The following is a 17,206-nucleotide window of genomic DNA, read 5'->3' as shown; positions in this document are numbered from 1 at the left end:
AGCATTAGATAAATGCTTACTTGCCATATGACTGAATGTGTGAAAGATGGCACACAGTTCCTACACTGTTCAATTCTTACATATGACCTGTCTAGTCCCTTAATATCGGAATTTACTATTCATTTGCTAACATCTTCTCCACTAACTTTCATGCTAACTCAGCTACTCTGCCAAAGTCATACTTCCTACACAGTAATTTCCACTAGGTATTAAAAAGTTGTCTCCTTCTTGAGCACCTAGTGAAAGAGAATGAATTACAACTGCAATTTCCTACCAGTTTTCGATGGACAAGGAGCTGTGTGTGTGCGCGTGTGTGCGTGCGCATGCGTGTGCTGCCAGTAACGCACACGATATCCTGTAGGACTGATGCCTGATAGATTTAAGCTTTCAAGTTATGTATGAAATGCCTAAAATAACATGGGGTAATAATACCAGGTACCTGCAAGAATGCTCTTCAGGAGAGTTGAAATTGCCTTACAGGTTTTAATTAATCTTCACAGATGTCTTGGGAGTTAGAGACAAGTGGGTATTATTGTTAACTCCATTTTACAGGATGGAAGGCAAAGAAAAAAGTGGCTTGACCACGACTTTACTGTCCTATCTGTTGGTTCCAACAAAAGACCCAGGCATTCTAAAATCACAGACCTAACATCTAACACACTTTCCACACATTTGAAAGTTTGCCTTTCATCACAACTAAATAGATATTCATATGCTGTCAAACCTTCTCATCAGCTATGATTACTCTGCCTAACTAATTACATTTTCTATTACTCCCCAAACCACCCCTCCTTCTGTTCTAGTCAGGACTTTCTGGCACTGACTCAGCCCTGATACTGAGTGTGGTCCTTTCCAATACTGACCAAAGCTGCTCTCTATTTATGTGTCAAGTAACAAGTCTCCTTCATAGCCTCTGAAATACAGCACTCCCTGCCTTTATTTCTTAAATTTTATTTAGCTTTGCATTTTTATTAAAGTAACAAATATAATAGGATAGACGATTTTTAGTCCTGGAGATCATTTCTCCAAACTCTAGATCAAATAATAATTATAAACTTTATTCATTGCCTTTTCATCTTTAGGTAGTAACTCCCTGATATGAAATGTAAGGGCTTACCTCTCTTTATGTAACTGCCTTCTCTTTCACTCTTCCCGGAGTCTGATGAGAATGTGATTGTCATGTAGAACAGATTGCCTCTCACCTCCACTGCAGCCCTCTGCAGGCCTATTTTCGGCTGATCCTTATCCTGTATTTTACTGATTAAACAACTTCCATTTGGCTTCTGATTTAAATATGTTTGCTAAAATTTCATATTCATTGGTAACATTCTTTCCGTTTCCCTCACTATTATGGGGTATTTCTTAGTGAGACTTCCGTGTTTACATTTCACCAAGTCTCAACAGAGACCAGCTTAGTGTGTAGCTGGGGGGGGCGGGGGGGCTCACTCCTTTATGTGTGTCCTGCTGATACATCTATTTTGCTTCCCCATCCATAAATGAATGACAAGCAGTTCAATGCATTTCAATGTACTCTGGATATAAAGGAAATACAGGGCTAACCATTTATGTGAAAAATAAAAGAACCAAACAGACTGTAAATACAAATGCCATCCCTTTTACTCATCAGAGAAAAAGTTAGCACAATTAAAAACTAAGCCTGCCTCCCTAACAGTAGCATGTACAAATGTACATTTAATAATGCTGCAAACTTATTATGGCAAAATCAGAGTTAATCAGAAGATTCAGGAAAAAGAAAACTCAAACATTTTCTTTGTCATTTTCCCACTGATAGCTCAAGAACTTATGATTTCTCCCTAAAGACTCTAAGAGCAAGTCAGGTAGATCCAGGAAATATTACAGGACAAAGAAGCTTTTAATCTGGAATTTTATTACTTTAGATATTAGAAGATATTCAGATAAATTATTTACTATTCTGAAAATTTATTATTTACAGCAAGCCTCTATGCCTTCTAGAATTATTTTTTTAAAACAACTATTACCTATATTAAAATTTCTACATTTAAAAATACAGACTTTTGAGGATTTTTTCCTATGTAGTTAGGTTTCAGGTTAATGAACAAAGGAAAATCTCCTCCCTTTAAGAATAGTATTTCAGAATAAGAATTCTGTCATGGCACTTAAAAAAGCCGTTATGATTAGACTTTCTCTGTGGCAGAATTTTTGTAAAATGTCACTTTATTTGACTGGTCCTACCTAATAGTATAAACAGATATCACAGTAATTGTTCCAAATGTCAGCAGTATGAAATTTCTGTAACTCTCTCTCCTTATCTCATTACCCTGATAATTTTCTTGGGAAAATGTAAGTACATATTTGCTATATTTGTCTTATGTTCGTCATCTGTCTATGTATCTAGGCCCCTAACATTCTACAACCATGTTTACGTATTTAGAATGAGACAAGATTTTGCAAAGAAAACAGATGCTAAATGAAGTCTACTGATGATATGTATATGAACTCTCAAAATCAACCATATTTAGACACAGGTTAATTCTGTACAACACTCACTGCTTTATTGTTTCAGTATCTCAAGATTAGTTACCTAAATATACCTCTGAGATGAGAAGTAGGAAGTAAGAAGAAAGGAGTGGTTCTTCAAGACCTAATTGCTGGCAACTTCTTCCCTAGCATAGATTCCCTTCTCTAAGTAATTTACCTTTATAAATTACCTTTATAAACTTCTTTAGCTTGAGAATTCTCAAAACAGTTCCCCTTCCTCAGAAATAAAAAGTTGACCACTGTTTAAATTACTCATGTCAAAAACCTGCTGTTCTTAAAGGGAGAACTTTTCCCTGAAAAGAGCCCAGGAGGCAAACTTTAAGCAAAAAGGGGGGAAAAAGGCAGTCCTTTCTTTGCCTATCTGTAAGTTCTATAGATGTTTATTTATTTACCTGTGTTCTAGGAAGTTAGAAAGAATGGTAACAGAAGTTGGGAAGAAAACACCATTATAATATAATCTGTTAGAAAAGATGTTGACTTTCACAATATAGAACATTCTTGGAAATCATGAGTCACACTGTGTTGAAAGGTCAAGTGTGCATTATTATTCCAACATCCACCTTTTGGAACATGCTTGCGATACTCTATACCTGAGAGTCAGTCTGATTGCTATTAAGTAGCCATGTGTTAGAAAGCGAAATGATTTCCGAGAATTCTATTGTATTAGGAAGTAAAAACATGCTGAATAATAAGTATGCAAATGTATAAAGTGACATGTTTATTTTTTTCAGCTTAAGATTAGTACAATGAAAATAACTACCAGCACACCGGTTTACACATTCTTTTGCTATCCTAAACTGAATGGAGTCAAAATAATTATGTTAAATTGAATATATGGTCAACTACTATGGATCCCAAATGTAAACTATACATAATAATGGCCTTTGTGAAGGGGGCGTGGGTGGCTCAGTCCTTAAGCCTCTGCCTTCAGCTCAGGTCATGATCCCAGGGTCCTGAGATCAAGTCCCAGATCCGGCTCCCTGCTCAGTAGGGAGCCTGCTCCTCCTTCCCCCCTCCCCCTGCTTGTGTTCCCTCTCTCCCTGGGTCTCTCTCTGTCAAAAAAATAAATAAAATCTTTAAAAATAAATAAATAAATAAAATGAAATGCTGCCAAGGGGCACCTGGCTGGTTCAGTCGGTGAAGCGTCTGCCTTAGGCTCAGGTCATGATCCCAGGCTCCTGGGATAGAGCCCTGCATCGGGCTCCCTGCTCTGCAGGAAGCCTGCATCTCCCTCTCCCACTCCCCCTGCTTGTGTTCCCTCTCTCGCTGTGTCTCTGTCAAGTAAATAAATAAAATCTTTTAAAAAAATAATGGCCTTTGTGCTATAAATATCTTACATGGTATCTTCTAAAATCACTATTTGAATAGGAGTCAACTGTACTCCATAGGCATACTCATAACTTTAAAAAAAAGTAAAATATATATATATATCTTCAGTAGAATTGAGCTGACTGCTATTTGACCATAAATAGCGACGCTGGTTGGGACTGAAAAGTCTCCATCTCAGGTACCTGAGTGTGGTAAAATAATATGACCTGCAGGTTAATTTGTCTGGCCTTTGTTAAATGAGATTGGAAAAGAGAGAAATTCCACAAATGCAAACTATGCATGGTTAACTGCTATGACCTGCCCATCAAAACCATACCTAAAATATTTTGTAAAAGCAGCCCAGTAACCACAAGGAAATAAGAGATCATAAAACCAAGGTCATGAGGGCCTGGGTCCTCTTAATTTTCCATTTTAAAGAATAAAACAATCTTGGAATGCCATGTTTCAAAAACAGCAGTTTGGATTTATTCAGGTACCAGAGAAACTGACAGCTAAACTCTCATCTTTTCACTAGCAAGTCTACAAGAGAACATCAGGGTATGTTATGAATAGAGGGAATGAATCATAGGACCCACGCTACAGACCCATGACACAATCGTGGCAAATGCTAATTATCTGTACATTCCATTTCTTTCTCTTAGGTTCACAGAACCTCAAAAAATCTGCTCCTAACTTCTTAATTTGCATCCTATTGGGTTTATTTATGCCACTTCTGTTATACTCAAGGCACAATACAAAGCACATATAGATCTCGACGAAAAAAGAAAAAAGATAAAGTCTGCTCATGAGCTATAAACAGTGAAACTACAGAACCAAGAACATGAAAAGAATATAAATGTCTGTGTTTTCAAGCCCCAGCGTGAGGACCAGCTTACCTCAGGTGTGCCAAGAGCATGTTCTCCAGCTAAAAGCAGCATGCTCAGGCCTCCCATTTGAGTAGGATCTAAAAGTCAAAAACAAATAAATCATCAATTTACAAGCATGAAGTACATATAATCCACACAGAGTCAAAAAGGAATACTTGTTAACAAAGACTCGAAATCCAACAGAACCATATATAACTTGTCATAGAAAACTTTCAAAACTCTTCATATAGCAATAATCCAGCATGTATGTAAGTACTCATACTTCTGTGAGCCTTTTAAATCCTCCTATTGTCCCACCATTTCAACATAACCCTTTCTTCAATACCACAGCTGTTTATAATATGAATTATCTCCTAATGTGATGTGTCTTGCCTTAATGAATGGCGAGTTTCAGTGGATTTGCTTATGCTTGATGTCTAAGAAGTTTGAGATTCTTATTCTCAAATTATTATTTCTACTATGTAAAACTAGGATTGATAAAAAGTACCAGGCTATATAAGAAACTAGAGAACAGACAGAAATTTTATAAATGAGTCTTCCAAAATCTAGAGGGCTTTGTTCAAAAATAATCTTTCTTGAAAACTTTCACAAACAAATTTAAATTAGACAATGATGTATTTTTGATATTTTAAATCTTAGGGGTATAGTCAGGTGCTTCCTCGAAATACTTTTTGGATTTAAAGTGAATCCTTTTTATATTACTGAAGGCCTTTGTTTTCATTCCTTCAATAATCAACAGAAACAAAAAGACAAAATAAAAACAGCAAAGCAGTAGATCTACAACCCAGGGTTATGACTAAACAAGTATTAAAGAAAATAAGAAACCTATATCCCTTAAGGTTGGGGACTCAGTGCTTGTCCTCATGCACACAGGTCCAATATATGCATTTTTAATTTTAGGAATCTCTCAATTGAAAGTGAGAATCAGGTATACTGCTGCCTGAAGACATGCAGGGGTTTTTCTCTTTTTTGTTTAAAGATAGGAACTTAAGTATATCTTTGGAAACGATTTGTCTTAACTCATGAAGCCACTCTGATCACATCTTATACACAGTCAAATTTTTTTTAAAAATTGAAAGAAGAATCTGGAAGTTATTAAAAAAGAAAGAATGAAGGGGTGCCTGGGTGGCTCAGTTGGTTAAGCAACTGCCTTTGGCTCAGGTCATGATCCCAGGGTCCTGGGATCGAGCCCTGCATCGGGCTCCCTGCTCAGCAGGAAGCCTGCTTCTCTCTCTCCCACTCCCCCTGCTTGTGTTCCTTCTCTGGCTGTCTCTGTCAATTAAATAAATAAATAAAATCTTGGAAGGAAGGAAGGAAGGAAAGGTTATTAGAGGGGAACACAGGTTACCCAATAATCAGGTGATCAAGAAATAGCTCCGTGTAAGAAAGTAGCCCCACAGGAAGAAGCCATATATGGAATACACAGGAACTGTGGTTGTTGTGATGAAGCAAGGCTCTTCGTTGTTGTCTTAAAAATTCCGTCTTTAATTAAATGTGAAGTTTAAGAACTACTGTGTTTGGTAAAATAGACATTTAAATCTATTTAAAATTAAAATGAGGAGGAAATGAATTTAGCAGAAAGTAAAATTTTAATTTGGTTCTCTGGGTAGCTAAATACTTTTGCAGCTGTCATTCTAGAGATCAGGAGGACTGGATGGTTGCCTTCTAATAGAAATAAAAATGTGTTAGTTCAAATTTTAAAGTAAAATAGGAACATGCTTACATGACCATCTATTTGTTATATACCAATGTGACTTTGCAAGAAGTTTGCTGTATAGATAGTAAAACAGTCCAAAAAGTTACCATCATCCTTTACATTAATTTATATTTACACAATGTTATCTAGAAACATCAAAAATATGCACATAGCATGCTTTGCTTTCTCTTTACCAAGAGAACCTGTACTAAATTCTGCACAGCTTTCTCTTCTTGGAAATCATACATTTAGCTGCTTTGGGATTATTCAAAATAGCAAAATGTCATCTGACCAGGACTACTGGAAAACAACAGATTCCATGTTGAGGAAAAGCTTACACTGTCCTCTCAAGGCCCTATGAGGATCCCCTAGATTCAAACAGCTAAGCACCATGTTTTAATTAAAGGCAAATCCATTTGCCTTCATTGAGCCGCAAGAGGCACAACTGGAAACTTCAGAACAATGTGATCCACTATACACTAGCTTAACAAAGACCTGAATGTGGATTACTGACATCTGTCACAGAGCCTCACATAATGACACAAACTCAAGAAGGTGTTTTCCTTCTTTATTTTACTTTAAAGAACATTGTTTTTGTAAAGCTGACCTGTATCTTGGTTGATGTCTAGGTCTCATATTTTTGATTTGTAGGTACAAAAGGCAGATTAATAAACTGTCAAATATGGTGCTAAAACCAAACATCTTTCATAGCTCTCAAAGCTTTCACAGCTTTATCCACAATTATGACTGGTTTGTGAAGAGCTATTGTATGAAAAACGCCTACTGATATTGATTCAGAACTGGGAGAAAAAGGCATGGAAGACAAATGGAACTCAAAGGAATTCGGTTGGCAGCCCATCATCCATATACTCTTTTATGGTCCTGATGATAAAATGTTTTATTATAAAACACTTCAACTGATACAATTTGGGAAGTCCAGAGAGCTCAGCAACACTGCTAGCAAGCAAGGTGAAACGAAAATTGTACAATGACAGCTAAACAAGGACAGAGCTCTGTTTTGATTCTTCTGGGATATGTAGGAGCACCATTCGGTGGGGGGGAGGGGGGGGCGGGCGGGGGCGCGCTTTACCCAGAATTCTACTACAGACACCTACACAGCAATCACCTGAAGACTGTGTTTCCTCAGAATGCTGACCGTTTCCTCAGAATGCTGCCATTATGTTAGACTGCATTTCTTAGCGTTTATATATGACAACACCACAGGCTTTGTTACATTATAAACTACACACTGAATTAACTGAGTTCTGTTTTTAACTTTTTTTGAGGATCCTCCATACTGTGTTCCCTTAGTGGCTGTACCAATGTACAAGCAACAGTGCACAAGGGCTCCCTTTTCTCCACATCCCCACCACTTGTTATTGCTTGTCTTTCTGATGATGTTCATTCTAATAGACGTGAGGCAGTATCTCATCGTGATTTTAATTTGCGTTTTCCTAATGACTAGTAATGTTGAGCATCTTTTCGTGTACCTGGTTGGTCTTTTGTACGTCTTTGGAGAAATGTCTATGCAGCGCCTCTGCCCGCTTTTTACTTGGGTGTTTTTTGGTTTTACCATTGAGTGATGGAGTTCCTTATAGATTTTGGATATTAACTTCTCAGAAATGTGGTTAGAACTATTTTTTAGCATTCTGTAGGCTGTCTTTTCACTTTGTTGATGCTTGTTTTTGCTATATAGAAGCTTTGTAATGTAGTCTCTAACTGGTTCACTTTTTATTTTGTTGCTTGTGCTTCAGGTGTCCTGTCCAAAAAAACCATTACCAAGACATATGTCAAGGAGCTTTACTCCTATGTTTTCTTCTAGGATTTTCATGGTCTCAGGTTTCACATTTAAGTCTTTCATCCACTTCATGTTAATTTTTTATGGTTTAAGATATGGGTCCAGTTTCATTTTTTTACATGTGAATATCCAATTACTGCAGCACCATTTATTGAAAAGATGATTTTTTTTCCATTTGGTATTCTTGGCTTCCTTATCAAATACTAGTTGACTGTGTATGTTTGGGATTATTTATGGGCTCTCGATTCTGTTCCATCAGTCTATCTATCTTTTTTATGCCAGTACCATATTGTCTTAATGACTATGGCTTATATATATAGCTTAAAATCAGAAAGTATGAGGCTACCTGCTTTGTTCTTTCTCAGGATTTCCTTGGCTATTCAGGGTCTTTTGTGGTTCCATATAAATTTAGGACTGTTTTTTCTACTTCTGTAAAAAACGCCATTGGAATCTTGATAGGGATTGCATTCAATCTATAGATGGCTTTTGGTAGTATTGTTTTGAACACAGGATACCTTTCCATTTATTTGTGTCTTCTTTAATTTCTTTCATCAGTGTCTTGTAGTTTTCAAAGATATTTTACCTCTTTAGTTAAATTTATTTCTAAGTATCTTTATTGTTTTGATGCTATTGTAAATGAGGTTGATTTAGTTCTTTTTCAGAAAATCTGTTGTTATTATATAGAAATGCTACAGATTTTTCTATGTTAATCTTGTATCCTGCAACTTTACTGAATTCATTGATTATATCCAATAATTTTTTGTTTAAGTCTGTAGAATTTTCCAAATATAATGTCATGTCATCTGCACACAGATAATGTTACTTCTTTTTCAGTTCTGATTTTTTCTTTTATTTCTTTTTCTTGCCTATTGCTCTAGCTAGGACTTACAGTATCATGCCTGAATAAGAGTGGTTAAGAGTGGACACCCTTGTCTTATTCCTGATATTAAGAGGAAAAGCTTTCAGCATTTCACCATTAGGTATGATGTTAGCTGTGGGCTTGTTATATATGGCCTTTATTATGTTGAGGTATGTTTCTTCTGTGCCTAATTTGTTAAGAGTGTTTATCATGAATGGATACTGGATTTTGTCAAATGCATTTTCTATATCTATTGAGAGGATCATGATTCTTTTTATTCAATTAATGTGATGTATCACATTGATTTATGTTGAACCATCCCTGAATCTCCAGGATAAATCCCACTTGATCATGGTGAATGATTCTTTTAATGTGCTGCTGAATTTAGTCTGCTAGTATTTTATTGAGAATTTTTGAATCTATATTCATCAGGGATATTGGCTTATAGTTTTCTTTTCTAGTAGTATCCCATTCTGGTTTTGATATCAGAATAATGCTGGCCTTGTAAAATGAGTTTGGGAGTGTTCCCTCTTCTCTGGTATTTCTGGAAGACTTTGAGAAGACCTAGTGTTAATTCTTCTTTAAATGTTTGGTAAAATTTACCAGTTAAGCCATCTGGTCCCGGGCTTTTCTTCTGATTACTTTCTGATTACTAATTCAATCTCCTTACTCATAATTGGTCTATTAAGATTTTCTATTTCTTACTGATCAGGTGTTGGTTAAGTCGCACATTTCTAAGAATTTCTCCTAGGTTGTCCAGTTTGTTTGCATACAGTTGTTCACAGTAGCCTCTTATGATTTTGGTATTTTTCTGGTATCAGTTGTAATATCTCTTTTTTCATTTATAATTTTGTTGATTTGGGTCCTTCATCTTTTCTCTGTGATTAATCTGGCTAAAGCTTTGTTGATTTTGTTTATCTTCTCAAAGAACCAACTCTTAGTTTGGTTATAACCTTTTCTCTTGTTTTTCTATTCTCTACTTCATTTATTTCTGATTGAATCTTTATTATTTCCCTTCTGCTAACTAGAGCTCTGTTCTTTTTCTAGTTCCTTAAGGCACAGAGTTAGGTTGTTTCTTTGGGATCTTTCTTGCCTCTAAATGTAGGCATTTGTTGCTATGAACTTCCCTCTTAGAACTGCTTTTGCTGTATCCCACAAATTCTGGTATATTATGTTTCCATTTTCTTTTCTCAAGAAACTTTTTATTTCCCCTTTAATTTCTTTTTGATCCATTGGTTATTCTATAGAGTGCTGTTTAGTTTTTATGTGTTTTTTAATTTTTCAGTTTTCCTCTTGTTTTTAATTTATGGTATCATGCCATTGTGGTCAGAAGATCATTAGTATGATTTTAGTCTTCTTGCTAAGACTTGTTTTGTGGCCTAAACATATGGTCTATCCTAGAAAATGTTTCATGTGTGATTCAAAACAACTTGTGAACATTGACGGATGAATGGATAAAGAAGACATAATTATATATATATATACACACAAACACACACAGTGAGATATTATTCAGCCATAAGAAATGAGGAAATCCTACCATCTGTGACAAAATGGATGTACCCCGAAGGCATTTTGCTAAGTGAAATAAGTCAGAGAAAGACAAATGCTATATGATCTTACTTATATGTGGAATCTTTAAAAAAAAAAAAGAAAAAGAAATTAAAAAAAAAAACAGAAGAAGAAATCAGTCTTGTGATTATCAGAGGCAGAGAGAGAGGGTGGAGGTAGGAAGAACTGGAGGAAAGGTGGTCACAAACTTCTACTTACAGGATAAATAAGTACCAGGGACGTACTGTACGACGTAATGCCTATAGCTGACACTGCTGTATAACAAGCAGGAAAGTTGTTAGGAGAGTTAATTCTAAGAGTTTTCACCGCAAGGAGAAAATTTTTTTCCTTTTTTTCCCCCTTTCTTTTCTTTTTATTATATCTATATGAGGAGACATGTTAGCTGAACCTGTTGTAATCATTTCACAATATATGTAAATCAAACCATCGGTCTTTATGTCTTAAACTTACACAACAATGCAGGTCAATTATTTCTCAATAAAACTGGATTAAAAAACAAAAAATTATCACAATATTGCTCAACCTCCTTTCCCAGGCTCTCCATACTCCAAATGGCTCAATGCTCTAGTTCTGAAGAAAATTTGTTTATAATAAATAATGAAATAGGAACCATTTAGCTCAACACCAACTTCACAGCTTCCACCCTGCCCAATCTCCCAAATTCATCCTGGAAAATTTCCCTCTTGATTACTGCACTGCAGTAGCCAGGAAGACAGAGCCATTTGCAGAATGAATAGAAGTACTTTCTTTCATGGTAATAAATGCTTTAGCATTCTTACCACCCAGAGAGTATTAAAGGTCCCATAACAAATGGGACCGTCTGCAAGTTTTAATTTGCCTGGCTCATACAGGAATGGGGGTGTGGGGGCAGGATGGGAACTCCTTCTAAGAAACAGCTGTCAGATCCATCTCAGATTTGTGACAGAACTGTTCATATTCTTGCCCAGAGGTTTCAAATCCCTCAGATGATCAACATAATTACGGCTTTTTAAGTACCCACAATAACTAAGATACTTACTGGGACAGCTTAATAGTGTACATGTATGGGTAAGCTACTTTGTGGCATCATAAAATTCCCTGAGCTCTTAATCTCCGGTCTGCCTTTCCATAATGTCAATGTCAGAAATTCACATATATATATACAATGACTCTACTACTTGGTCCACACTTCCTTTAATTATACATAGACATTCTATGTATGTTGTGTTCCAAAGCTTTCAGATATGCTATATCTTTGCATTGTTTCACACTGGTTATAAATTTTGCTTCTCTCTCTCTTCTCTCTATGTATATATTACATATATATATATATACATATATATAATTTATTAAAAATACTACCTAAATGTATTGCCTTGTCCTTAAAAACAGTAGCTGAAATAATGTCTAAACTCACCAGCCATTCCAAAGTTTAGCTGAGGCATTTCTTCAGTCTTTGCTTTCTTGGGGCTTGGCAAATCTCTTGAAGAGTCAGATGGGAAGGCCCATAGTTTCTTTCGTGGGTTGACAGTGGGTGTTGGGGATTTCACAGGCTTATTTGTGGTAGGACACCATTTGTAGCCAGGATTTGCTTTCATAAATGCATCTTTATACTATAAATAAATAACAGATAACAGATTTTAATTAATACAGAGACGGAAAAAGTTCTAATAGCCTTCATATCGCTCCCCCCACCACTAATGAATGAAAGAAAAAATACTTTCAATAACTTCTGTGGCTTTACTCATAGAAGAATGATAATCTCAGCTCAGGGCTTTAGAGATAGGACATGGATTTAACTACTAGAAAGTTCATTTGTGGAAGATGGGTCCAGAGGCAACACATTTGTATCTTTTGACCCATACCCTTTTTTAAGTATCCAAAAAGATGTCTTACTATGGCAGAGAGGGAGTTATTTGTAAGGGAAAAGCAAGGGCTTTGAAGACAGAAAGAGCAGAAATCAAACCCTAGCACCTCCACTTAGGGCTAGAGTGACCAAAAATAGAGAATATAACCTCTCTGGGCCTCACCCTTAGTTTCCATAAACCAAGAACAATACCACTAATACACAGGGTCACTGTAAACTGCGGTGCATCATTTGGCACCCAGTTTAAGGTGGGTATCAGGTGCACATTACAAACTGCGAGTCAATACCAGAGCCAGTAACCAGATTCTGCTCACTGCTTAGTTTGGTAAGTACGCCAAAAATCTGTGCTTTGATGTACTGGTAAGGCAAATGCAGGCAAACTTAAAGCAACATAACCAGTTTTGGGATAAATAAGCTAAGATCAGAGTGATGAGAAGGGGAATGAAATAGGGACAGACTGATGTATAACTCTTCCGTTGAGGACGCTGGACCGTGTGGAGGAAAGAGCACATGAATACCTCGGAGATGCTGTCGGTTCACTTCCAGACCACCGCAATAAAGTGAGTGTCACCAGGAAGCCAGTCAAATGGGTTTTTTGGTTTCCCAGTGCATATAAATGTTATGTTTACATTACACTACAGTCTATTAAGTGTGCAATAGCACCCTATCTTAAAAAACAATGAAATATCTTAATTATAAATTCCTTATTGCTAAATAATGCTAACCATCATTTGAGCTTTCAGCAAGCTGTAATCACTGAACACAGACCACCATAACAAATGTAATAATGAAAAAGTTGGAAATATTGCAAGAATTACCCAAAGGTGACAAGGGGCTATAAAGCGAGCAAATGCTGTTGGAAAAAAGGTGCCAATAGACTTGCCTGACACAGCATTGCTGTAAACCCTCAGTTCATAAAAAAACTAAGTATCTGGGAAGCATCAACATCCCAGGATTTTATAATGAACACATGCGACTGCAAATGTGAACACGTTGAGAGCTATGATGGGTGATGTTGCAGTTAATCCATCACAAACTTTATGTCTTTAAATTGGAGGTTTTGACCTTCACTGACAAAAGCCTCCTTTTCCCTTTATTTTTGTGACTTTCTCCTATAACTCTTTCTGTCAACTCTGTTGCTTCTTTCCCCTTTTGTGTAATAAAACTAAATGAAATATATTTATTGTTATGCATTATACATTGCCAAAAGTTGTATCATCTAATAAAAATGTATTTTCCATGTATTCAATTATTCCATATTGCTAACTGCTAGAAACTTCATTAAATCAATACAATTGTTTCAATCCCATAAGCTTGCCCTTTAAAATAATGCTCACTCCATGTGTAAACTAATTTAGTATACACTCCAAATAGCTTTTTATTTAACCCAACAGGAAAAAAGATTCTTTTGTCCTTGGCATAAGAAAGTATATATAATCCATATAAACTTTTCCATTTTTTCACTTTAAATCATATAAATAAAAACTGTACTGCAAATAATATAATGCAAGTGTTAATAATCAATGGTTTAGAATTATCCCCAAATTATCTTAACTCAACTTTTCCGAATAAGCTTTTTTTTTTTTTAAACCTAAAAGCTGTAACTCTGCATGTTGCTACATGGGTACATGTAGAAGGAAGGTAAGCATAGAATAATGAAAAAAATACAGTTCCACTTTTCTTACAAAAATAATTAAAATAAGGACACAAGGCCAGAGCCAAGCGAGAATTTACCATCACATAGCAGAATAAATTTGGAGGTGACATATGTGATATAAGAGACACCCTGCTCCAGTGCATTCACCTGCATGGGGGATTTACATATTAAGCTGAAGCAGACAAATAGCCTTGCCTCCCGTCTGAAGGTGCAGAGTGACAAATGGTAGGGTGAGGTGAAAATGGAAGGAGCAGACACATGCATCATTATTGTGTCCCAGGAAAAGGCACCTGGACTGGTGTGTCAGATAGAATAGTCATCTGGACAAAAGTCACCACTCTATAAAATGACAAAAGACTTTCAAACAGATTAATTAATACATTTGTTATGAGAAATAAAACAATTTTTTGTAGTTTTTAAAGAAGCAAGTCCGAGTTGTGAAAGATGCTGGACTAGATGACAGATACCAGTTAAGAAGGAATTAAAGTCTCCGCCTTCAAACTTGTTTACAATCCACAATTAGTCCCACAAACATTTTTTTTTTTAAACGCATGGTTCATAAGCCTTCCCCTAGTTCAGGCATGAAAAATAGTTTTGCAAAGGATCTGTGAAAGGGGAAAGCTCCTATGGGTTGAAGAACAGAAGGCGAGAGAAAGACCTGGAGGATGTAGGGTTTTATGGAAAATGATAACTGAGAATTCAGTAGGTCAGTACTCTGTATCTGTATCACAATATTAATCTCGCAGATCCTTAAACTTAATATAAACAAGCAGTAACAAGACAACATTTATTAGCTCAATCAGAAATATATTGAGCAAAAGCATTAAGAATGTGGGACAGAGAGAAAACAATAACACACAGCCGTAGTCCTTTAGGAATTTAAAGCTTCCATGGAAATGTCATAAATTCACGTAAAGACACACTTGAACACCAAGCAAAGGTGGAGGCAGAAAGAGCCTTGGGGTATGAGGATGTCTCTCTGTCCTTGGAACTGGACACCTCATCAATCACTTGCTCTGATTCAACTATAAGAAACAACAGAAAGGCTTAATCATTTGTTGTGATGAGGTTATTAGGAAAGGGATACAGAGAAGGCCGAGTAAGGGAGAAATGAAGACAGTATATAGTATGAAGCAAATAGCTGAGTGAAACTGTTAGCATTCTGGTCAACTATGTGGACAAAAATCCATCATTACAGGATTTAAAGGGCCAAAGAGATAGGCCCCATCCATCTGGATCTCCAGGGCAGGGCTCTTCACGCAGGGAAGGAGACAGGAGTCTGTTTTCATCCAGAAACATCAATCATGGGCTATTGGTCCAATCTCGTAGATACCTAACCTCTTGCTAAATTACTGATTTTCAAAAATCTCCCTTTAAAATTAAAATTCACCTGATGGTTTCCATTTTTTTCTTCAAAATTTCCAATTGCTTAGATAACCTAAGCTCATCTACTGTACAGACACAGTTTGTTCTTTATACAAGGTGCTCAGCACATGCTGGTCCCTTTTCCCTGATCCCAACCACCACAACACTCTATTAGCAATAATAGGAAACCACTGTTATTCAGTAATGGTTTAAATACACACCCTCTGTCACGGTATTTTGTCTACTTCATATATGACAATGACATTATTATATACCAAAAAACAAGACTCTATTTATCTTAATCTTTTAAAAATTGGGTCTCAACATTAAATATCTTTCTGGTATTTAATCATTTATAAGAATGAAAATTTGACCTTAAAAAGTACCTTAATGTTAATGAAAAGTATACTAACTGTTCTCCAATTACTTGTTTTTAATGGGGGAGTGAGGCATCTAAAATCCAGTAGTATTTCTATCTATTATTACAGTCTAGATTTTCTCAACATAGTGAGAAGAGAATGGCAACCCTGGTGAGGTCCAGGAGTAGGGAACGCTGGAAATGTCTATACAAATAAAGACTGCTGACTCTGGTGCAAATATGTGAAATAACACCATGATTGAAAAACAAACAAACAAACAAAACACAACCTGCCAGAACCACGGAGGAGAGATTATACAAAAAAAGTATCTGGTTTTTAAAAAACAGATAAAACACATTTTTTATATTGTAACTCTGCAGGGGTGTAAGTGACCCCGTGCATAATAACTTTTGAGACAGCTGTACCTCTTCACATGGGCAGAAATCATATTACACAAGGGTGGGAGACGAGAGGGAGATGCTTGACGAGTGTCACTATCTGTCCTTTCTTAGTTCTAGGAGCTTTAACTCTAAAACTGTTCATTTAGATAATAAAACTCGACAGCACTACCTGATCTGAATTACTTTTACTAGATATTTTTAATAGGAAGAAAATTAGACTGTGTTATGTGACAGAACATGAAATTCAGCTTATGGTTTTGACAGAACAAAAATATTTTAAGTTATACATGAACCTTCACGACTCTCATGCTAAAGCCACCCCAATAAAAATTACGTATTTCAAAAAGTGACTTGAATAAGTGACCAGGAGATTGTCTGGTTCCACTACAGGAATGTTATAAAAGAAAAACTAAGTTGGCTGTAGATAAGGTTACTTAAATTGGCTGTAAGGATTATCATGGCAACAATGGTTCATTTTCATATATAAATTTTTTAAGGACAATTTTACTCCCTAATTTAGTAAATCAGGAGAAAAGTCAGTTTTATTAGTTAGCACTAATAAAAAAAAAATCAAAATTTCAGCATTTCTTTTAAAATGTAATTTGTTACCTTGTGAAAAGTAGATAGGGATCTGGGAAAGAAAACATTATCTACATTTCTGAGAATGTATTAATAAATTCATACATTAATTTGATTTGTAAAATGTGTGTATTCTTTTAAAAAAATGTGTTCACTAAGGTTTAGTATTTTCCTTAAACATTTCATACTTTCTCCTTACAAAATAATCTACAGTATGAATTTGTAATTTTTCAAACAGAGCAAAAATTAATTTTTATCTACATCCCTTGAATGATCACCAACTCCAAAGTAATCAAGATTTACTACAATAACATCTTACAGGATATTGGAGTATTAGGTCCCTCAATCAATCTAAAAAT

At 35.8% G+C, this 17,206-nt stretch overlaps 1 protein-coding gene across 7 annotated transcripts in view; it reads right to left on the bottom strand.

Annotated features, from left to right (window-relative positions):
- The window catches only part of BBX (BBX high mobility group box domain containing), a 270,487-nt gene that overhangs the window by 70,925 nt on the left and 182,356 nt on the right, over nt 1-17,206 (bottom strand). For all 7 annotated transcript variants that reach the window (XM_028110530.2, XM_028110537.2, XM_028110538.2 and 4 more), the window contains 2 exons: nt 12,037-12,232; nt 4,725-4,792 (listed from right to left, as the gene is read on the bottom strand). In XM_028110530.2, the coding sequence (XP_027966331.1) occupies nt 4,725-4,792; nt 12,037-12,232 (264 nt within the window). The remainder of the gene's footprint in view (nt 1-4,724; nt 4,793-12,036; nt 12,233-17,206) is intronic.

This window comes from Eumetopias jubatus, unplaced genomic scaffold (genome assembly GCF_037043125.1).
Source record: "Eumetopias jubatus isolate StellerSeaLion01/CBP00866 unplaced genomic scaffold, mEumJub1_p1.0 scaffold_1, whole genome shotgun sequence".
In the NCBI taxonomy this organism is placed as follows: domain Eukaryota; kingdom Metazoa; phylum Chordata; class Mammalia; order Carnivora; family Otariidae; genus Eumetopias; species Eumetopias jubatus.
This window is presented reverse-complemented; position numbering and strand designations above follow the sequence as displayed.